The following is a 24,321-nucleotide window of genomic DNA, read 5'->3' as shown; positions in this document are numbered from 1 at the left end:
GATGTTATTGACGCCATTTGTTTAAGCAGAAGCATCAGTAAGATGTTCAACAAATCCCCTCTTACAAAATTATATTTTAAGTGAATTTTTACAGAATGAACATGACTTCAAAGTGGCCAACCCCTGGTTACCTCTGCCCAGTCTTTCCCTGCTGCCCTGGTCTGAGTCTGTTTATCCTGTGGGCTCCTGAGGATTCCACTCTTTCATCACCATTCCAATCTAGGAGCTCCTCCTTTGCTCCCTCCACCTCCTCCTGAGTTCCGTGCCCATGCCCTAGGCTCCCCAAGCTTCCTTCATCTCTATCAGAGCACTCTTCGGTTTGAGTTTAATCACTGATTGCCTCCCCTGCTCCCCCACCCAACATGAATGCCTTAGAGACAGATCCTGTGCAGTCCTCGTGTCTGTGGTCCCAGCCTGACTCTGCCACGATCTCCTTGGGTGGCCCTGTGCAAGTTATGTACCCTCGCTGGGCACCAGTACCTTCTCCTGCCTGTAATGTGGCCTTAACAGCCCTGCCCTGCCCTGATGTTCTGTGGCTTTGTCAGCCCGTTTTTTCTGAGCACCTGGACTCAACATATGTGTCTCAAGCCTGGCAGAGGCCCCGAGGTGGTAGCCTCCTCTCCCAGACTCATGGCACAACAGCTGCAACCCACAAATCTAAGGAACATTGGGCCTCTTCTGCTTCTAAGACAGCCCTTCCTACTGTCTTTCCTCCTCCACCTAGACATCTTCCTCGATTGCAACCAACTTCTGGAATTTTCTCCTGACCACACCTAAGAGGTGCAAGAGGACTAAAAGCAGTCCCAGAAGCTGTTTCTAATGGCACCAGCACGAGACAAGTCTTGCATTGCTTTAGGACAAAGCACTGGCTTTCATCTAATGTATTCCCCATTCAGAAAGGCCTTCCCACTCCCAGCCTTTGTGGTAAATCCCAGACTCAGAGGACCAGGCCCATCTCCTCTCCCTCCTCCCTCCTACTGCACCTCACATGGGGTTTTGTGGTCACATCATGCTCTGGGGACTCTGTGTTTTGGTGCCCACGTGTATTTTCTGCCTCACCAGATTGGGAGCTCCACAAGAGACACGACAGCAGTGGACAATCTGGAGCTGATCTATCATTGTATGAGCAGAGGGGGTGCTGTCATTTCAATAGGGAATGGGTAGTGAGATGCTGGACTGTACTCACCAGACTAGATGCAGTGACTTCGCTGCAAGAAACTCCCTTAGGGCTAATCAGGAAGTGATCCTGCTCCTTGCTGACTCTCAGCTGGAGGAAAGACACATGTTCTCAGTGGCAAGAAGGGAAGAGATCTTTCCTTGAATCTCCACTTCCCCTGAATCCATTGCGCCCAAATCTTCCTCTCAAGAATTCTTATCTCCCCGCATCCTAACCCAAGAGCAATGAAGAGGACTTGGCTTTTATTTGGAACTGGGGAAATGGAGCTACAAGAGGAATAACTCGATGGTCAAGGGTGGCCCTAGAGGTAGGATCCAGGAGTTCCCTGATCCTCATCCAGAGAAGTGTCCACTGGGCAGGTGATCACAGTAGTTATAAACCTTGGAAGGGCACAGTGCATTTTGGCCAAAGGGCACCAGCAGTCTCATGGCCATGCCAACAGTCAGGAGTTCTCCCTTTGGGTTTTGTGGGGGCCACACAGAGTGAGTGCCCCACCCTACTCCCAGACGCTCTCCTCACCGTGACATAGGTGTCGCTCAGCTGGGCCCAGCCGTAAAGGTCCAGCAGTCGGTACACACTGCTCATCTTGCACCGCATTAGCCGCTCCCCCTTGGCCAGGTTCAAGGAGTCAGCTGTGTGAAGGTCATTGATGGGCGTCATCATGGAGAAGTCTGCAAGGGGACAGGGTGGGGACAGCACAGCTCTTAGTGTCAGGGGCTCCTGCCTGCTCCCCACATCCTTGGCCTAGCATTACAACTGCATGAGAGACTTTCACAGGCAGGGAATTCAACACTCTCTGATTTTTATCCAAGGAGAGAAAATCCACAGATGGATAGTTGTGCCCAATAAAGTCCTGCTTATTTGGGTAAGAATAGCATTGCTTTTGGTTAAAAATCATGGCAAGACTCAAGGCAATGGAATGAAGGGTTCTCAAAAGGCCAGGCTTGCCATAAATCCTAAAGGTGGACATTCAATAAAAGCAAGAATAAAAATAAGTTTCTTTTCGAGTGGAAATATGGGTATAGTTCATCAGTTTTTATGAAGAAGTTACTAATCCTTAGAACTGCAATTATATTGTTTTAACTATACCATGTCATTTTTCTCAGATTTGAAAACAGGGCAAATAGAATGCCAAGTCAGCTTAGAAGTAAATTCCTCAATTTTTTTAGCAGGTTATAAACTTCCAGAAGTCACCGTGGCTGTGGTTGGCTGAAGGGCTACAGGCCGCAAGCAGACTACATTTGCTCCCTTCTGGATGTGAGTCCCTTGGCTCTTTACAGTTTCTTTCTGGGAATTTAGGGGAATGTGGAAGGGATTTCCAAATGGACGTAGAGGTTTGGTAGTCTTGTCCTCAGGGCATCCAAAGGGTCTAGGAGTTGACGTCCTGTCTGTCCCATTAACCATGATAACTGCTGCCTGCAAACCTCAGGAAGGCAGAAGAGGGCATCTGAGCCCCAGAACTCTGATTAGTCAGTGTCTAGGAACCAATAAGAGAATCAATAGGAAAGGGTTCCGGCTTAAAACGATGTCTGGCTGGGAGCCTCCTGATGCTGCGTCTCCCAGCGTCCTGTTATTAACTTTAATGGATTAAAATACTCTTGGGAAGCTTCCGCCATTTCTATAAACCTTGTTACCACACAATGTGATGTATGCCCTGGACCAGCTTTGCCATTAGTTGAAATAATAAGATGGTCTGTGAATGTGAGGGTGGGCTGGGTGCTGTTGGCCCTACACAAAGCAAGCAGATCAAGCCTCGAACACCCCATGTCAGGGAAATGCACCCAAAGGGCCTGTGCCCACCAGAATGGCACACCTCTGGGGCATGTGTCCAGTAAACATAGTTGACCCAGCTCAAGTGGCAAGAAAAGCAACAAGGAAACTCCAAAATCAACAGTTTCTAATTCAAATGGATCAGTGTGGGATCCTTCCTCCTCTCTGTGCTTCCCCCAGATGAGAAATTACCTCTTTGTTTCACCCCAGGTAGCAAGAAGGGAGTCTTATCAAAACCACAAGGCCCCAGGCAAAGCCAGGCAGGTGGGCTGTTGTTGGGTCTTCAGAACCAGAGTTCTTTGAATCCTTCTCTTACAAATAACTGTAGAGTCCCAGTGATGACCAGGAGGCCAGAATAGGTCTGAAAATGCCCCATCACATCCTCTGGGTCCTGTAGCAGAGTTCCCCTCCCTGACTCTGTGAGTATTACTCCACCCACAGGCCTGAGGGCAGGAGAAAAGAACCAAGGGTTCCATAGGAGTCTCCATCCTCTGCTCTCAAGGTCTTTTTTTTTTTTTTTTAATTTTTCAATTACAGTTGACATTCAATATTTTTTATTTTAGTTTCAGGTGTACGGCATAGTGGTTAGACATTTATATAGGTTATGAAGTGATCCCGCAATCAGTCTAGTACCCACCTGGCACTATGCAAAGTTACTACAATATTATTGACTATATTCTCTATGCTGAACTTTACATCTACTTGACTATTTTGTAACTGCCAATTTGTACTTCTTAACACCTTCAGCATTTTCACCCCAACACCTCTCCCATCTGGAAACCATCAGTTTATTCTCTTTATCCATGAGTCTAGTTCTGTTTATTTGTTCATTTATTTTGTTCTTTAGATTCCACATATAAGTGAGATCGTATGGTATTTGTCTTTCTCAGTCTAACTTAATTCACTTAGCACAATACCCTCTAGGTCCACCCATGTTGTCAAAAATGGTAAGATTTTACTCTTTCTAATGGCTGAGTAATATTCCATTGTATGTACCATATCTTTTTTATCCAATCACCTATTGATGGGCACCAGGTTGCTTCCACATCTTGGCTATCGTAAAGCTGCAGTGAACCTAAAGGTGCAGATATCTTTTTGAATTAGTGTTTTGGATTTCTTCAGATAAATACCCAAAAGTGGAATTGCTGGGTCATAAGGTAGTTCCATTTTAAATTTTTTGAGGAACCTCCATACTGTTTTCCAGAGCGATTGCACCAATTTGCAATCCTACCAACAGTGCACAAGCGTTGTTCTAAAGGTCTTAATAGAAAGAATGCTTATTTTGACCAGCCTCACAAAAGTTAGGATGGCTGAGCTAGGCTTATGACTCAGATCTAAGCCATTTCTTTACTCATATGACTTCAGAAAACAGAAAAAGATTAAAACTCACCAAGCCCCTCAAAAGCTAAGACTGAAAGACCTACTCTTGCAAACAAACGAAACAAAACAACAGATTCTAAGGCAAATGGAGCTGGACCAAGACAAACCTCTCTGGGCTTGAATGCACGACACTTTGACTTTCCCTCTCCACATTCCCTCACTCAGATACCCTGGATGTGCACTAATCAGATTTCCAGTCATCCCACTGTCTTCCAGACAATGCTGGTCGTTGAGGCAATGGGAATCCTGGTCAGACCGATTTCTCTTTCAAAAGGAAGAGTATACAGACAGAGACATGAAAACGGTGAGAGAGAATATGATAGATATGGGAGACAAAGACCAGACAACTAACATACAGATAATCAGTATTAATCTGATAGAAAGCATTTCTGGACTGGAAAACAGAACTATGTATATAAACTATAAGGATTTACGGCCTTCTGGGGTGGAGGGGGACATTCTATAAAAAGAAAAAGCCTACAATTACATGCTGCCCGGCAACATTTCTGAAATACAAGGATAAAGAGAAAAATCCACAAGTACCTAAAAAATGTCTGGTTAACGGCAATAGAACAAAAAATAGGTTTGTTTCAGATTTCTCTAATATAGGAATAGATGCCAAAAATGCTATAGGAGGTTTCCAAAAAACAAACACTACAATACAGTGCTATAAAACTGGTAAAAATAAAAGAATTATCAAAAGTATGCCAGGCAATTGTAAACAAAAATTAAACAGAGTTCATAATATTATTATCAAAGTAGAAGTCAAGGAAAACAATATTCTTTTGGATAAAGAGAGCCGTTTTGCAGGTCATTTTATATGGATTCAAGGTATAGCAAAAAAGAACACTTATGCTCTGAATGACATCTCACCAAGATATACAAAGCAAAAGCTATCGGAAATGCAAGGAGAAATGAACAGAGGTCAAATACAGTAGAAGACAACACGACTCAACTTTTGACAAAATCAGAAACAATAAGTGAAGATATAAATTAAATACTATGCCCTAGACCTAGAGTCTATACCCATATATCACTTTTAAATGACACTACGAGGCCACAAAGAAGAGGTCAATAAGTCCCGAACATAGACACTAAATAGGTCACATTTTCTAAACATATGTAATAGAATTAAACATTACCAACAAATCTTTAAAAGAAGACAAACTCAACCCTTTGAAAATGAGAAAATACACTCCCATATAGCTCTTAGAATAAAAATAAAATCAAAATAGTGACCTCCTATCTAGAAATTAGCAATAAAGGAAATACTAGGTCAAAATTCATGAGATAAGACCAAACTTAGACCAAAAAGAATTCATAGGTTTAAATGTCTTTATTATTGAATTAAATATGAAAAGACATCATCCATTTTAGTCTTCTCCAGAAAAAAATATAAACAACAGCAAAAAAGAAAAATTATGGAAAAGTATGGAAAAGAATTAATGAATATAAAAACAAAAGCAATAAGTTGGGAATAAGAAAATTAGTAGAACCAATATATAAATCCAAGAAGTGGCTTATGTGGGAAGATCTATGAATAAACCAACATCTGAATTGGCCGATAAAGAGAAAGTGGGAAAACACAGCACCAGGAATAGGAACCGGAGGTCATCTTATTCATAGCAGAAAGTTTAAATGATTAAATAATATTGTAAATCTCTTTAATAATTTTGAAAAGCTCCACAAAATGGATTGTTTTACACAAAATATATGGCCAAAATTTGCTCAGGAACAAGCTAAATATATTTTTTTTAAATCTCAGAAGAAACTGAGAAAAAAATGTTTATCAGAAATATCCCAGATCTAGATGGTTTTACAAGTGAATAATAAATCTTCAAAAAACACTTCCTATGGAGTTTAAATAATTAAACTCCATTAGGGCAAAGGAAATAAAGATTGCCAGAAAAGTTAACTAACTGCTGACCAATCTCATGTGTGAATATGGATCCAAAAATCCTTCATAAAAGTCTAGCTAATCAAATCCAGAAGCGTATTCTTAAAGGAATGTATCAAGACCAGAAATGATTTATTTCGGGAATGAAAAAAAGAATTCAATATTCAGAAATCTATTAATATAACTTATCACATCAATAGTTCAAGGGAAAAAATCAATAAATGCCCAAAATGCATTTCATAAAATTCAACATCCATTGCTGAGAAAAACCCATATCGAACTAAAATAAAAAGGTATTTCCTCAACATGATAAAGAATAACTATCTCAAACTCTTGTGGTAAAAGAATTTCCATTAAAGTCAGAAACAAGACCAGGATGATTACTCTCTAATCTATTATTAAACATTGTTCTGAGAGTTCTCACAAATGCAATGAGAAAACTGGAAAAATAAACCAAAGAGTAAATGTTGGAATGAAGGATGCAAAAACAACTATTATATGCAGATTATGTGATTTTTCTATATACAACACCAAAAGAATTAACTGAGAAGATATTAGAATTTAAGAGTTTGATAAGAGGCTAGTTTAAACATATATATCCAATGATTTTCCCAGATGACAGCAAAAACCAGAAAGAAAATTGAATACAGAAAGAATCATTTAAAATAACAAAATTACATAAAATTTCCAGGATAAACATAACAAGAAATTAGTTGGGACTATACAAAAATAACTCCTAAACTTTTCTGATGGACATTAAAGAAGAATTAAATAGAACTACATTATTTCTGAAAAGATTTAAAATTCATTCATGCAAATGAATGAACCTACTATGTGCCAGACATTTTCCTAAGTCCAGTACACTATATCCTAAGTCCAGGATGTAGCAGGGAACAAAACATACAAATACTCTTTCCCCATGTAACTTACATTCTAATATAAAATTGTAAATTTATAAATTCTCCACCAAATCAATCTATCCATTTAATGTAATCTCAATGAAAATCCAAAAAGGAATTTTTTGAGGTAGATGGGGACACTTGATAAAATACTTCTAAAGTTATTTTAAAGAATAAACTTGTTGAGAAAATTTGGCAAATGAATATTTTCAGATGATAAACCATGAGGAAAGTGCTTCTAAACATGCAATCAAAAGCAGAACACAAGAAAAATAACAATGGATTCAACTATGTGGAAAGTAAAGAGTTCTACAAGACAAAAACATAATGAATAAAATTAAAAGGCAAACAAGACACTGGGGAAAACTGCAATATATTTGACAGATAATAGGGACATAGTCTTACCTTATAAAGATTTGAAAATCAAAGGACATGATAGGCAATTTACTACAGAAATAAAATCATGTCCAACATGTATATGAAAATACATCCAACCTCATTAGTAACTGCACATTAAAACACAAAAAAAGTACTTTTTATTGCCTTTCAAATCATGAGGGTGAAACAAATGATAACACATACTGTGGATCAGGGTGGAGGAAATGGGCACTCTAGTATGTGGCTGGTGGGAATATAAGTTGGTTCCATCTTTCTCCAGGGTAATTTGACATTATGCATTAAAGTCTATAAAACATGCATTACTTCAATCTAGCAATTCTACTTCTAGTGATTTATCTTAAAATAGTCATGGACATAATCACAGATTTATGTACAAGAATGTTTATTGCATTGTTGTTCATAATAGCAAAAAGTAGAAACAACGTAAAAGTCCAAAACTAGGACATTGATGAAACTATGGCATATTCAGCTATGCCATAGAATAGCATACATCCACCCAAAATTATATTATAGAACCTATTTTCATTATGTGAAAAATTAGTCAAGACATGTTAAGGCTCTTAAATGTGTATAGATAATGTGACTTCATTTTTGTTTGCATAATCTATATAAAGAGAAAAGGGCTGGAAAGGTATCAAAATATTGATAATAGCATTTCTTGGCTGTAAGAACACACCATAATAATTTCCCTTTCCTGAATATTTTCCTGATTTCCCACCATAATCTTGTATTCATCTTGTTGAGAAATATTTTTTGATGTGTGTTTCTTAAAGGTTGTGGGCAGAGCTTCAGAGCCCAGGAAGATGGGTTCGTGCCCAGCCCTGGCTGCTCTTGGCCCTGATCTGTAGAGTCAGGTTGGCCTGTCCGGTGAGGCCTGGAGACACTGGTTTCAATAGCCTCTTCCCATCTCCCCACTCCATCTCCAAGGGAGTGGCTCCAGCGGATTGAGGGAAGAATAGCCTGAGTCAGGGGACACCACTAACATGAGGAAATTCTTTGCTTCTATACCCATAGCTAGAGTTATCAGGGAGCAGAATCCTCACTCTCCACTCTCCACACCTGGGCCTTCAAGCAGAGGCCACGTAAGGAACGTTGAGTTGCAAAGCTCTTCCCTTCCTGCTACTCCACTGATGAGGTGGGGATGGGGTGGGCGGGGGGGGGGGGGGAGCCTATATGGGCTGCCCTGCCTCTCAGAGCAGTGACATGGTGTTATCCTTTCCCCACCCCCAGCAGAACCAGAACCAAGTTCTCCCTTGAGTCACCACCACCGCCCCCTTCCTATTTCCGGGCATCAGGGATAATTCTCCTGTGGGTCTTTAAATCGCAGCCGCATCAGAAGCAGTTTTAAGCAGGTACCTCTCTGGCTGTTGCTCAGCTCCCCCAGGTCTGCTAATGCAACTGCAGCACTCATCCCGTAGCCTGGCAACCGAGCTGCTTCTTGCTGCTCCTTCCTCTCTTGCCCACCCCACTTCCCCCCACCCTCTGCTCCTGGCAGCTCCCCAGCTCCCCACGTACTCATGGAAGATGTTGGGAAGACTGCGTGGGAGGTGCTGGCCATGAAGTCCGCGATCTGCCGCAGGGCCCAGATGTTGGAGGAGTTGTTCCCCTTCTTCATCTGCTCCTGGATGAGGCCTTCCAGCTCTTCCCTAAAAGACTGAAGTCCCCAAGGTGCTGGTCCCCCCAGTGCATCTCATGCCAGAGACCGAGGCCCCTCTTCCACATGCCCACCCTGCCCGTGGGTCAGCGAGGCTGGGGCCAGACTGGGGATCCCTGGGCCCCAGCGGACATTGGGCAATTCCACTGAGATGTTGCTCCAGCAGTTTGGGGAGCACCAAGGAGACGCTGGGAATGGATGCTGTTCCCTTCGCCCTATGGGAAGCAGTCCAGATTCCAGGTCCCTACTGTGTCTAAGTGATAGGCAAGACCCCTTCCCCCATCAGACTTGGCAGGACTTCATTTTAGTAATTGAGACATTTTCAAAGGCAGAACTGAATGAAAAAAGTGCGCCATATTCCCTGTCCAGTAGCCATGCCTATGGCTCTTCTGAGCTTCAGTTTCCTCAGTTTCAGAAAGATTTGATGACCTCTGAAGTCACCTCCACTTCTCATGTCCTCTAAGCCTCTAAGCCTGGCGTTTCAGACCGTCCGGCTACAAATAAAGCATGGCTGCCCAGCATGTGGCAGTGGGGAACACTCAGGAGGAAATATGTAGAAAGCTACTCAGGTGTTATTGGTGAATCTCTAAAAATACAGACGCAGCCTGAGTTCCTCCCATTCTCATCTCCTGCCTGAGGAGAGACTCCCATCCTTTCAGGCCCAGAAACTTAGGTCAGCCAATTCTCCTACCACACCTGCCATCCCTTCTAGTCATACTCTGGGGTTTTTCTATCACCCCAATGCTCTTAGCACCTGCCATATTCCTTCAGGCTCCCCAACATTGTCTGTCACGAAGACCTCAGGCCCCTCCCTCGCTGCTCCTCTGCGAGGCCTGAGCATTCGCCGTGTGCCCTCAGCCACGGTCACACATGGCCCATGTAATGCCCTGGCTCCCCAGTGTGGGAACTGAGGCAGAGCCCATTCTGGCAAGCACCTGGAGATGCCAGCTCCATCCCGGGGCTTCCCGGCCCTTGGAATTAGGCACTGCTTCCCGAGGAGCCCGCAGCTCTACCGCCCTCAAACTCCCATTGCCTCTATCCACACTGCTCCTCCTCCCTCCCCGCCCGAGGGCCTGCCCCACACTTCTACGCCAGTGGCCCATTAGACCCACTCTGTCCTGCTAAATGCACCGCTTGCCTCAAGGCTGAGCTCTGCGTCCATGGCAGGCAGGCACCAACTAACCTCAAGGCCCGAGCCTTGGTGGGGTGATCCTGACTTGTCCTCCTTTCCCTGGCCCCTGGCCCGTAGCCCCCCGAACCCTCCTCTCCTCCTGCCTCCTGGGATTTCCAGGCCCTGCTCACCGCTGCCTCACGCATGTCAATCTTATTGCCCCAACAGTGAGCTCTGTGTGGTGTTCAGAAAGGGGAGCCCCAAAACTTCCACGTGGCGCCCCCTGCTGGCCTCTGCTTTACACGAATTTGTTCGTTGTGACAGCTTTTTGCTGAGGAGGGAAGACGGGAACTGAGGCTCAGAAGGGGCACAGGAAACTGAGGTGGGGCTCCTGTCTCTTGACCCACCTCCCCCCACCACCGAGAAAATCGCCTGCACATAAACCAGGTTTTGCCATCCACCAGTGACTAGAGACAGAAGCAAACTCCCACGTTACCCCCCTCTTGCTCCGAGGGCTTAAGATTGCGGGGACCAAGTGGAAGAGTAGTTATCTTTCCTGTTCACCCAGATGAGTCAGCGCCGCCCCCTCTTCAGCTCGTCCCCGCGCGCCCCGCCCGGTCTGGGTCAGACCCCACTCACAGGGCTCTGCAGGATCATGGTGACGCGCTTCTTCTGCTCCATCAGCTGGAAGTCCTGCCGCAGGTCCGCCGCACGGTGGCGGAGACGCAGGTACTCAGGGTCGTCCTCAGAGAAGCGGTCGAAGTACTGTTGCCTCTGCGTGGGTGGTGGGGAGGCGGCTTCGGGGACAGTCTCCTCACTCATTGTCCTGAGGGGGTTACAATCCACTCCTGGAACCCTGCAGAGAAGAGAAGTGGGGGCAGACAGCTTGGTGCTCCCAGGTGGGGTACACGTGTCCTAAGCAGAGGGACTGAATTCACAGTGGGATTGTGGCTATTCCCAGGAGGGTGTAAAAAGAAGCCGCGGATTCCAGGGCGGAGCGCTGGCAGCTGCCGGTCTACAGGGGGCGCCAATGGACCATTGTACTAAATGAAAATAGGTCCCAGGCTCAGGGGTCCACCACCCTTCCCTGACCATCCGGGCTTAAAAGGCCATCCTCTGGTTGAAGTCAACAGTTCCCCCAGTGCAAGCATGACCTGCAGACCTTTTTGAGCATTTCTGTGATGCATATCTTCGCAGTGTAAAGTATTCATGGGGAATTAGTACTTCACCTAAAATGTAAAAAGCCTCTAAGAAGCCTCTTGAAAAAATTTGGTGGGAAATTCACAAAAGAAAAGGGAAGAGAGATCGGGAAGTACTAAAACATGGGAAACGCTCTGCACAATGCTTTTCTGCACAACTTTAACTTTGCTCTGGCCTCTGGAAAAGAATTATTGGTGAATCTGTTCTATAAAACGTGTCTCCATGCAGAATCAGATTCTTATTCCAAGTTTAAAAGAGGTGTGCAGTTTTCATTAATGGAAAATTAGTTTCTCCAAAAACAAACTAAGTAAGTATTGAGAAATAGCCAAATGATAAACACTGTTTGAAGGGCACCAGCTTACCAGGCTGCCCAGAGTCCATCTAGACCTGATCCCTGGAGTGAGGACTAGGGCAGCATTTGGAAAGTTGGGTGGGGAAAAGGATATATTTTTTCTACTCAGGCATGCTTTTTTAAATGCCTGAATGATGAAGGAAGGAATGTCGTCTATGGCCGTATCGGAGCACATCTGAAGAAGCAGGCTGCAGTTCCAGCCTCTGCTCCCCAGCTATGGGGCTTTGGCCACACCAGTCTCCCTCTGTGTCAGCACTGCTAGGCCCTCAAATCTGAGTTATACCCCTTCATCACCTGGGTGGCGGGGGACCTTACAAAGCTTTAGTCTTCTCCTTGTTGGCAGATCCCCTTCTCAGGGAAGGAAGGCAAGTGTCTTGATTGAATAAAACCTAGCTTTTGAACACGAGTAGGGAGATACTAACAAAAAAGCATTCCATGAGATCAGGACACTGGCTTTCATCCTTAACCTGCCCCTGCGTCACTTTACGTCCAGGGCTCTCCTTCCACCAGGAGGCAGGGTGCTCTCTTGTTCTCTCAGAGCCTCCCTGGTCCTGATCTGCTCTGCTCCCTCGGCTGATCCTGTTAGCCCAAGCCTTCACCTTCATTCCAGCCAGCAGCTCATTATGAAAGAAGCCTTGCTGAGCTAGCAAAGCTTATTATTATTGTCGGTGAGCTGTCTGACCTCTTCTGCCATGTTCTGTCAGGACTTGACCCTCCACCTCGCAGTTCCTCTGAGTGCGGTGGGCAAGGATGATGCATTAGGTAAGAGATTTGGGAGTCCACCCCATTAGTCCAGAACCCTCAGGTGACATTTCTTTCTTTTTCTTTTTTTGCATTTTTTTCCCTTTTGGGGAAGGGCAAACAGCAAGTTCAAGGGTAGGCACATGGACAGGGTCCCTCAAGAATCAACTGCTGGCCTGAACCCTTGGCCTAAAACAGTGTTCCTCACCTTGCATGCACAATGGAATCACCAGGGGAACTTTAAAAAGTACTGATATCAGAGGTTTTAATGCTATTAGTTTGGACGTCAAGATTTTTAAAAACTCCCTGGGCAATTCTAATAGGCAGCCAGGGTTTTACCACTGGCTAGATGTTAATGGTTGTAACAAGTAAGGAAAGGTATCCATTCCAGGTATTAGCCATTTGTAGCGAGCCTGCCAAAGATGGCACAAAGCGTCATATTTCTAATGCTAGTGTCAGGTGCCACTTCCCATGGTTGTTCAGGCCCCTCCTCCGACTCCAACCACCACCTGCCACCACACCCTTGACCTGGGACAGCAGTAGTGCTCCAAATTCCACCAAAACCCCACTTTTGTAAGTTTACCAAACCATGACCTCTGATCTTAACTCTTTCACTAATTAGTCACCTCCTTGTGAAAGCCCTCACCAGATCTCCCCCTTACCAGTCCTGTCCGTGGGATGGAGTCTGGCAGTGGCAGCCCAAAACAAACATTCTTTACGGAAATATTCTGAAGCATAATTGCCACGTTGCTAGAATGGTAGAGGGTGTACTTCATAACATTTAAAGCCCTCACAGTGAGTGCACTGGATGTGAGCCTGGAGATCCACGTGTTCCTTACAACTCCAGGTCCCACCTGAACTACCTGAACCTCAGCTTCTCTAGACTAGGATTTTGACCCACACAGCCTGGTACGGATCCTGCCTGGCCTAAATCCTTTCCATCACACAAGAAAAGGCTGACCCTCTCCCCTTCCCCTTGGAGTGGCTACATTTCCCAGGAATGGATCTATGAAGGCTCTGAATCACCAGGAATGAGAAAGTTCTGGCCTGATGGACAAGTGCCCACACCACCATGCCCCCAGGCCTGCCTTCGCTTGTTGGAGCCCAGCCCCAGAGGGCTGCTCCAGGGGTTGAGGAAATGGAAGCCCTGACTCCCTCACTGTGACAGCGGGAGCCTGCTCCAACCCTTTGGCTTTGTGAACCAGAGGCATCCTTTTGTGCTCCTTCCTTCCTTCCCTTCCCAAAATATTTCATAGGCGATCAAAGTTGTGTGCAACATGGCGTAGTGGTTAAAAGCATAGACTCTGGAATAAGACAATGAGCTCAAATCTCAGCTATGCCACTTCTTAGCTGTATGATCTTGGGCAAGTTACCTACACTCTCTGTGCCTCGGTTTCCCCATATATAACATGGGGATTACATTTAACTACCTCTTCAGGTTGTTGTGAGGATTAGATGAGTTAATGTGTGTGAAATACGTACTTACAACAGTGCCTGGTGTACAGCAAGTGCTCTTAAGCATTTGCTCTTATTATGTGACATTTAGCAGCTAGAATCATCGTAGCATTAAGGACTCAAGTAATGAGAGGTGTGTGAGTCAATTGTAAACAGGTGCATACTAAATAACTGTAATTATATGTTTTAGTCCAAAAATGAATTCGATCTTGAGCTATGTGAACAAAAAGAGAAACGTCCAGAAAAATACTGATGAAAATGCCTTAGTTCTTTGACCAGATAGTGGGAACATGTCAACCTGGAGATCACAGAAAGAGGGTAAGCAGGCTCCTGAGGACCAGAGATGGCCAGCACATGATACACAGGTGTGAAATCATAAAGAGCGCATCTGGTCTTGTCCCTGATTCCTGGCACAGAGCCTCAAAAACCCTTAGGATTTCTAACATGTCCAAAAGACTTTCAGAGTGTCTTCTGTTATTCCTAATGTGCCCCTTTCACCAAACCTGAGTTTATGCGAATGAGGTGATTTCTGGTAGGCCGTTCGGTAGTTTCCAGGGAGTGACTGGCCACCAAGAAAGACCAAGCACGTGATTAGAGGGTTGCAACTTCACCCCACCCCCAGCCATGGAGGAAGGGAGGAGAAGGGACTGGAGATGGAGTTCGATCAAGTGGCAAATAATGCAGACAATTATGCCGAGTAATAAAGCCCTTCCCCCACCAACATGCCGCCCCATTAAAAATCTCTGAACACTGAGGCTTGGGGAAAGCCTCCCGATTGGTGAGCACATGGCTGTGCTGGGATGGTGACACATGTGCACTCCACAATGAGGGCACTGAAGCTCTGTGCCCCTACACCCGGCCCCCAGCCCCTGCCCTAGGTGTTGCTTCCATTTGGCTGTTCTTGAGTTGGCTCTTTTATAATAAAACTGTAATGGCAGTTACCATGTCTTCAGTGAGTTCTGTGATCATTCTAGTGAATTACAGAAACTGAAGGAGGGATGTGGAAACCCCCAAATTTATATCCTAATCAGTCAGTAGTGCAGGTGGCCTGGGGAACCCACTGTAGCTGGCCTCTAAAGTGAGGGTAGTTTTGTAGGCGACTTTTCTCTTTAACTTGTGGTGGTCAACTTGTGTGCCCTTTGACTCAGGTTAGTGTCAGAAAGAGTTGAATCGTAGGACACCCAGTTGGTGTCAGGGAATTGGTGATGAAACAGCACCAGGCAACTTCTATTCATGATTTATTTTCATTCCCAGGACCGCTCCACGAGGCAGACATTATTGTCCCAGTTTTACAGATAAAGAAACTGTATCAGAGAGGTTAACTAGCTTGCCCAATATCACACAGCTGACAGTAGAGTCAGGATTTCACCCAGGATTGTCTGTGGCTCCAGAGGCTGCACTCCCCGACTCCAGTTGTCCCCAAACATCTGTTGGGCTGCCATGAGAGAGGGTTAGGCTGCTTCCTTAGCACCTCAGGAGCCAGAACCAGGAAAGCAGGCAGACAGATTCTAGCAGAGGGTGTGAGGAAGAACTTGCTACCAGCAGTAACAGGCTGCCTCCTGGATGGCGAGCTCTCTCCTTGGCATCAGGGAGGACTACGGAAGCAGGAGAGGGGCTTCCACAGCAGCTGGAAGGAAGGATTCCATTGTAGCTCTTGAGTGAGCAGGATTGGGGGAGTTTATGTGATGAGTGTCTAGAAACTCATGCTGGTGACATGGGCCCACCCAAAAAGTGTGCCCCACCCACACGAGCACCAAAAACTACTGATGAATTACCGGGAGGCTGAACCGGCCTTGTCCCAGGCTGCCTCTTCTCAGCGTCCGGCCTGTGCACCCGGCTCCACTCTCAGGGATGCCGTCCACATCTAAAGGATTTCAGACATTTGGGTGGAAACTGGAAAACACAAACATGACAAATATCAGGGTCCTGCCTGCACTACCGGGACTCGTGCACCCTGTTTTTACAGGACCATTAGGTGCTGATTTATTTGAAGGACTCCTGGGAAATTCGTAAAAATGACCTTAAAATGAATTTTTATTTTAAAAGCAAATTCTGTCTATGAAAAAGTAAAGACAGCTTCATTATCTTTACAACTGGGATCAAAATTCCTTTCAAAGAGAGGAACTGGAAAATCCCTTTGCTGGGTGTTAGTCAGCAAGCGAGGCCCAGAGGAGGGAGGCCGCCCTGCTCGGTGGAGGAGCCGAATGTGAGCCCCTAGGGGGCACGAGCTGCTGGACCAGAAGGGGTATGACGCCTGCCTCACCCCCCCTCCCCGAAAATACTGCACTAATAGCTGCTAAACTCACAGATGTGGTATGAGTGATTTCTGGATGCAGCCCAAGAGACAGAAGAAGCCTGAAGAACATCACACCCCAGGCGTGGAAGGGTTTGGAGTTGCTCAGGCCAGGAATTGGTGGATTCAAGACATTTTCACCCAGAGTTCCAGAAAGGCCCCCAGCTAATACCTGGGTAACAGGTCAAATGTAAAGTTGTTAATATCTTACAAACAAAGCTGAGTCGCTACACCACGAAGTACTGGGGATCAAGGTCTTCAAAGAGTTAATCATGGAAATGTTTTTTTGTGGTTTTTTTTTAAAAGGTAAGTGGTAGTTGTCCATTTTCACTTGGAGCGCTATGGTTCAGACCCAGGGATGCTTGTCTCATCCAGGGCCAGCAGCAATCCCTGACCCTACCTCCACCCTCACCCCAAAACCTGCTAAGGTTTGAATTGTCGGAGTCAGACTTATTTCTTGTGTCCACCAAGAAAATCAATCCTTAGCGCCCAGAAGGGACGTGTGCCGTTCAAGTAAGAAGACAGACATCAGATAAGTATACACTGCACACAATCATTCTCTTCCCAATCGCCATCGGAGTTGAAATTCCACTATTAGAGCTCCATTCCTTGGCTTCTGGGGTTATCCCCTGATTACAATGAAAAGAGTCCTGAGAGGTATTGTCAGCAAATGCGTTATTTGTAGAACTTTCACCTGTGGTACCGAAACTATCAAATCTCTGACTGAGCAGTCAGGCTGAGTAGGCTCAGGATAGGCACGGGATCAGCAAGTCTTAATGAAGGAAAGGGAAGAGAAAGAGGACTGATGCCAGGGCCACCAAGAGGGCCCAGCACCTTGGGCAGGGTTGCCACCTGGGTGGGCCTCTGGGGACCCTGGCCTGTCACCCTGAGACTACTGCAGAATCCAGGCCAGCACCACCCCCCATTCAGCCTTCGCTTTCTCCAGCACGCACTTCAAGAGCCTAGCTTCCAGACACCCAGGCCCCTTGGGCAGAGCTAGGAAGCAGGGGTGGGTGCCCCACATAGTAAAGACGGCAGCATCAACACCCCCAGGGCGCCTGACACCTCCAGGGAGACATGGAACCTCTGGCCACGTGCTTTCTGCTCTCAGTGTGCAGTCAAGCTGACCTGGGAGGTGGAAGAGTTAGGATGTGGGATTCCAACTCTAGCAGGCCATCCGCTAGACTATGAACCTGGACAAGTCACAGCATTCGGGGCCTTTGCCTCCCGGATGTCCCATGGACACCTTGAAAGCGACCTGTCTGAACAGTCCATTACTCCAGCCAACCCTGCACCAGAGCCTCCCTTCCCCAGCCAGGCCCTCCTCCCTGCACCCCGCCCCCAGCCAGCCACCTCACCAAGGGCCCCGGAAGGCAGCCTCAAGTCCTCCCTCTGCACACACTGCACACCTACCTGCTCTGTCACCAAGTTCCCTGGTTTTATGTCTTACATATCTCCGTATCCAGAGCACCATGGTCCGAATCAAGCCCACACCTCTCCATCCCTTTCACAGTCTCTGCCCGGTCTTTCCTCTCTCATACCTGTGTCCAGTCAGTAGCCAGAGTTGCCACTCTACAAAAGCAAGTCTGGCCCACGCCTGTCACGGCCCTACTAAAAACCTATCCGTCGCTCTCCTCACCTAAGGCAGTGTTCCTTCATCGTTTTTTCTAATTCCTGCTCCTCTAGCCAAACTTCGGTCAAATTCAGATTGTATTACAAAGTGATAGGTACGACAGGCATTCTTTTTATATTTGTCAAATATAAATTTTTTTTAAAGATTTTTATTGAAAATAAGCTAACATACAATATTATATTAGTTTCAGGAGTACATCATAGTTATTTAACATTTATATACCTAAAGAAGTGATTGTCATGATAAGTCCAGCAACCATATGACACCATACCACGCTATCACAATATTATTGACCATATTCCCTATGCTGTATGTTACATCCCCATGGATTATTTGTTTTATGCCTGGAAATATCAAATATAAAATTTTAACCCTGAATTTGCTTTTCCAAACCAAACACATGTTCCATGCATGTTGGAAATTCAAACCCACGCATCCCAACCAGGGGACTAGGGAGCTGTGCCTCTCTTGCTCTGGCCACCCCTTCCTCTTGAGGATTGCCACCCTGTAGAATGAGGACCAAGCTCTCAGCTGGCACAAAATGCCCCGTAGGCCGCTCAGTGGCCACCCCCACCCTCCCTGCCTGTCACTAGTGCTCCAGAGCTACCCCTAGCACCTGGAAGGTACCAGGCTGCTTCCGCCTTGTGGAAGGTCCACACTCGTCTCCGCCTAGAGAGCTCTTTGCTGTTTGCCTTCCCCCTTCAGCTCAGGTTGTCCTGTCCTCTGGGAAGCCTTCCTCCCATACCCCTGTCCCTTAGGCTCTCACATCACCCTTACTCACCTCTGTCATTGCACTTACAGCCCAAAAGCAACAATCCATTACTATGAGCTCCTATTGGGCAGGGGCTATGTCTTCAGCATTTCTCTGTTCCCCATGTTGCCATAAGAACCGGTGCCAGGTAGGTGCGGAATAAATATAAGTTGAACTAAAACTCAACTAACACTGAATTGGGAGGAGTTAGGCGGGTTTGGCAAAGCAGCCCTGTCCCTGCCCTGGGGCCCCAGAGGTGAGTGAGCCCTGAGGGGAACTCATGGTACAGTGTGGGGAGAAATTGCAGGATAAGGAGCTGAGTGTTAATGGAGGCTGCACGACAGATGCCCCAGTGCCTAAATCACCTCCTCTAAAACAAAATGTTCTTTGGTTATATGACCCAAATGCTGGGCCCTCTCTGGCAGCCATTCATCTTGTGTTATTTTGAAGGAGAATTCCAGTAGATGATTACAAATCTCAAACTACGAAATCTAACTCCGCAATATAATATTAATTATGGCGAGAAAGGAGAAGGTAGTATTATACACCATCCGTCATGTCCTACAACCTCCTTGGCTCTCCACAGTTCAGCCCTGCCCCTCTATCCATCTCTCTCCCCTCTCGCCTCCAGCAGCCCTTCCCCTGTCGCCACCCAAGCACCCTCTGCTCTTTGCTCAGGGGAGTCCTGGAGCTCCCTTTCTGCATCTCCAGTTTGCATTCCTCACACTCTTGACCCTATTCAGCAAAGACTCTGGGATTCACCATCCTAGGAGAGCAGCTGGGATTGCAAATCATGAAAGACAATCCCTGTTACGGGTCATTTCATCCCTGTTCCCCTGAACACCAGGTATATGTAATCGCTGGAGTATGAAATTGTATTTCTATGGGTCGTTCCTTATAGCTATAAAATAAACAAAAGGTCTAACAGGGGAGTGACAGATGCCCAAGTTGTCTGACTTTTCGTTAAAATCTGTTAAGCTCCGTCGCACCGAGGAGAGGTGGGCGCCTGTCTCCTGCACTTCAGTGGGAGGTGTCCAGGCAGGAGCAGACAGTCTGTATCACCCGGCACCCTGAGTCCTAAGTGGAAAGATGCTGCAAGTTGTCATTTCCTGGATGTTCCCACCACTGCCCTGGGCACGGCTACGTCCCGTGGTGGTACCAGCCTCTGAGAGCCTCAGGCCCCAGCCCCACAGGTCAGCTCCAGAGAAGGGCAGCACAGCATTTGCTCCATGCTTTACCCTGTAAGTCAGAGCCCAAACTCACCGATCCCTGCAAGAGACTTCCAAACATGAGGAAGGAGCTGGTCACAGCCTTGCTGTTGTGACTTTGCAGAATAAATGGAGACCGTTGAATAAGGGACTGGACCACACCCTGCCTGGTCTGTTCTGATAAAGAGAAAGCTCGAGCCTCTGAGTGGTGGGATTATGGGTGAAGCTTATCATCAGCTTTTTCACACGCTTCTGTCTTTTCCAAAGTTCTACATTAGGTCTTAACTGCTGCAACCAATTAGGATGGAAATAGTTTAAAAGAAGAAAGGGAGAAGGAGGAAGGAGAGATGGTCAAGCGTCCCTCTGGAAACCCCCTTGGCTGGAAGAATCCTTTAACTCCCTGACTGCTGCAGGCCTAAGAAGAACTTGTTTCTGAGCATCCCAGATGTACACCTTCCTGGTCAAGCCCAGCGAATTCTAAAAGCCTTCTAACAAAGGGCCCCAAAACTAATGGTTAGTAGGCAATTTTTTTCCATTCTTCTGTTATCCGCAAATTGCACTGCTCTGAAACACTTGATCTCAGCATTCTTTCTCAACACTTGGAATCAGCTCCATTCCCTGTCACTGGACAAGCCCAGTTACTTGTTGAGTATCTATTGGTGCCCAGGAGTGAGCAATAACTAGAATTGGGCATGAGAGGGAAGATTCCCAAAAGACATGAGATTTGGCCCCTGCCTGCTAGAGGCCCACGGTCGTGTTAAAATGAAAAAATATATAAATACAAATAAAACTATATGTATTTCCAATGAGCATTAAACATATTCATTTCAGACCACCTCATTTTCAGTTTCACATATACATATAATCAACCGTTAAGTTCAACACAATACAGGAAACTGAAAATAAATGAATGTGTTCAATGTTTTTTTGGAACAGGAGACTGGAAACCTTGGGTCCACGATTATGAGAGCCAAGGTCCCAAGTTAGATCTTGGAGGAAGCCATTATTCAAATGGCCACAGCCCACGGCCCAGGGACCATATTCCTGGAAGAAGCCCCAAGGATTTAGCCAGCACTTTAAACAATAATTCTGGTTCCTATTTCTGGCATGAGGACACCAAAGGATATAACTCACAATCCCTGCTCTCAAAAGGCCCGTGAGTTGGGGTAAGTGGGAGCTCACAGAGAGATCATTACAGTACTGGGGGGACAGTGCTCCAATAGAGGCTCACGAATGGGGGGTTCCATGGAGATCTGAACCTTAGGCTCCAGCACTGAGCTTCTACCCACTGTCGGATACCTCTTCCACTAATCACAAAACCATATGGACTTCATGCCTTCAATAAAAAGGAAAGAAAAAGTGATTCAGGATATCCTGGTGATGCAGAGACAACGCTGAACTAGCAGGATGGCTGGGCTCAGACTTCAAATACTCAGTCCCTTCAGTGAAAAGTTCAGCCAAACCTGCATAGTATGTGGGTAAAAGCTCATCAAAAAGGCTGTCTAATTGAACAGATACATCCTCAATTCACTGTTCCGCACCTCAGGCTCTCCTAGAATCCAGTCACGGAATCTTTTAAGTGGTCATCTTGTCTACCTTTTGCCTTCAACTAAGATCGTACCTAACACCAATGGAACTGTATTTTGAAAAGTTTCACCTTGGTCAAGTTCGAACACAAAACAGTTGATTCTGCTTTTTGGCCTAATCTGAGAGCATTTGTTCTTCAATAGGAAAGTGAAGTGTAACCCACTGAATCATGTGGCAGAACTACCTTGTCCCCATTCCCACCCACAGCCAAGAAATTCAGGAAACAGCTATTGGATGACATCCTTCTATGTCTAATAGAATAAACCATATTCTAGGCCACAAACTGTGGAAATAAATGCTCTTTTAGCATATTAAGATCAAAGTGGTTTTGTTGGGTTTGGGATTTTTTTTTTAATTGGTTTTGTTGGGTTTGGGTTTGGTTTTGTTTTTTTCGTTGGTCTTTTTTTCTCACTAATTGGGCATAAGAGAAAACTGTAAGAACATCTTACAGTTGGGACTGGGGGGTGGGGGGATCTGACACCATCTCTCTCTCTCCAGACTGAGAAAGCTGTAAAAATCCACAACTCTAGTGAGACGTGAGACTTGTTGACCTTGGGGAGGGAGAGGAGGAGAGTTAGGCCCGGGAAGAGGGGATGGTGGGAACTGGAGGGAATATGTGAAAGGGCAGGAGGGTCTAAAGCCTCATGTGGGGAACTCTATGGGCCTCTGGAACATCCATGTGGAGACACCCCAAAAGCCTGAGAAGTGTGGCTCAGACTGTGACAGTGTCAGGAATGAGATGGAAAAGATAAGAGGCACGTTGTCTGACTTTCCACTTCTCTCTATGATACTCCCTATGATCCTGAATGGTTTCGGTTTTATCGTAAAGCTATTAAGGAAAAAAATTATTTCAAACTCTCTCTATGTATATCTGTATGTGTGTTTGCATATCCATGTGTCAGAGACCATGCCATGTGCTCAACAACCCACTTCCTCGTCTTCCTGGGCACTCACGTTTCCCAGATCCCCTTCCATCTCGATGGGGCCACATGGAATGGAAGCAGCCATGATGTACTTGTACATCACCTGTAGCCAAGGCAGTTAAGAGCACAGGTGCCTTCTCCACACCCTTTCTCCTTTCTTGCCTCCCTACTAGATGCAGAGGATTCCACAGAAACCCTGGGACCCTTGGAGATGATGTGGCCACCAAATGGAGGGAGCCAGGGCGTCGCTGAAGGCAGCACCCTGAGCCTCTGATTGGAGATTCTGACGTTGTCATTACAGCAGGCAGCCGGCCCTGAAAACATATTCACACCTTTTCTGTAGCTCAAGATAGTCTTCTATGAACTCTTTGGTTATTGCTTCCATTCCATGCCAGTGTCTCCTTCAGAATCACCAATTACCAATTATCCAAATGGAGAATGTCTGTTCTCCCCCCCTTTTTTTTTTTTCATTTTTCCTCTTATTAGTTTTAATATTGACATTTTTCTTGCATTCTGACAATTTGTCATTATTTCCAACTTCATTGATTTTAATTCAGAAAAATAAGTGGATTTTTAATTATAATATTGAACATGTTCTCTCTTGCATACTTTCCTTATTTTATCTCCATTTTCACCTCAGGCCTTTTCACCTTAATCCGTTCTCTCCTATGACTGCCCTCTCCTATTTCTTAGAAGCCATGTCTTTAACTATATTAAAGATACCAAATAGTTTTCTGACATGTCTGTTCTGGATCCTATGGCAGATTATTATAAGAGGTAAGTGCTTCTTTGAGTCTTTCAGATCATTCCTCTTCCCGTGAACTGTCTTTTCTCAAGACCCTTCAATTGTTTTTCTCTTCCTATATTCTCAAATAAGGTGAAATCAAGGCCCCTAAGATACAACTTACAGGGATAATAGCTTCCAGTAAAAGGTGATCAGGAAACCACATGACAGGGAAATCAAATGTGATGCACACATAATGAATGGTGACTTTTCATACCTCCAGGCAATTTCTGCACTTAAGTGGACCATAACAATTGCCTTAATAATTAGTCCACTTAAATCAGAGGTTTAAAAGGACAACTATCAAGAAACAAGCTTGATCCTATATCCAGATTATAAAAAATGGGTCCTCCTTTTACAGAAAACTTAACGAAGTTCAGTCAAACTCATTTCGAGGTGGTGCAGTGATTGGTCTATTAACATCAGACTCAAGGAAATAAATACTTAGGGGAATCCACAAATATAAAAATGTGACCCACTGCTTCATAACGTCCTGAGATTCTAAAAATCTTGATAATATTTAGCAAGGAGGGAAATGAAAGATATACATCATGATAAGTATTTGAGGGCCATCAGAGACTGGGGACTCATTTAGCCTTGCTTCCAGGACATCTCCTGCTTGGAGAAATGACATGGGAAGCTAATCCCACAGGTGAGCAAAGGAATAACTTTGATACAAGCCCCAGAAGTGAAGGTAGAGAGATGCCGGCCAGATGTTGAATAGATAGTCAGGGGTAAAAACAAAGCAAACATTGGCATCATGGTCGTTTTCCAAATCTAAAACATCACTGATTAATTGACACCCCATTATTTTAAATATTACTAAGAAAGGAAAACCACTGCCAATTTTAATCATGTCATTATTAATTGGAGGACACACCCCAATTTCAGAGATGCCGACATGTGGGAGAAAATGTGTGTCTTAGAATTAATGAAGTATGGGACCCAAACTGACAAGTTAGTGTCACCAACTTTGGGACTGCCCTTCATGGAGTAGGGAGGACAGCAGGTCATCCACTGGGTCAGGAAGCCGAGACACAGACCATGAGGGCTTCAGGAGAACCCCTCGATCCCCTGACTCAGGGTTTATCAGCAGATGAGCTTTGG

At 45.4% G+C, this 24,321-nt stretch overlaps 1 protein-coding gene across 4 annotated transcripts in view; it reads right to left on the bottom strand.

The window, feature by feature from the left end:
* ADD2 (adducin 2) overlaps positions 1-24,321 on the bottom strand; it is a 94,882-nt gene that overhangs the window by 31,468 nt on the left and 39,093 nt on the right. Inside the window, exons 1-7 of one of the 4 annotated variants that reach the window (XM_033125462.1) lie at positions 19,976-20,018; positions 16,342-16,500; positions 15,811-15,928; positions 10,927-11,143; positions 9,038-9,176; positions 1,697-1,848; positions 1,187-1,267 (exon numbers count right to left, since the gene is read on the bottom strand). In XM_033125462.1, coding sequence (XP_032981353.1) covers positions 1,187-1,267; positions 1,697-1,848; positions 9,038-9,176; positions 10,927-11,109 — 555 coding nt within the window. In that variant the 5' untranslated portion in view covers positions 11,110-11,143; positions 15,811-15,928; positions 16,342-16,500; positions 19,976-20,018. Of the gene's footprint in view, positions 1-1,186; positions 1,268-1,696; positions 1,849-9,037; positions 9,177-10,926; positions 11,144-15,810; positions 15,929-16,341; positions 16,501-18,742; positions 18,762-19,975; positions 20,076-24,321 lie in introns of those variants that run through there. The other 3 variants (XM_033125461.1, XM_033125463.1, XM_033125460.1) reach the window with 3 other exon arrangements.

Source organism: Rhinolophus ferrumequinum, chromosome 13 (assembly GCF_004115265.2).
Source record: "Rhinolophus ferrumequinum isolate MPI-CBG mRhiFer1 chromosome 13, mRhiFer1_v1.p, whole genome shotgun sequence".
Taxonomy (NCBI): domain Eukaryota; kingdom Metazoa; phylum Chordata; class Mammalia; order Chiroptera; family Rhinolophidae; genus Rhinolophus; species Rhinolophus ferrumequinum.
This window is presented reverse-complemented; position numbering and strand designations above follow the sequence as displayed.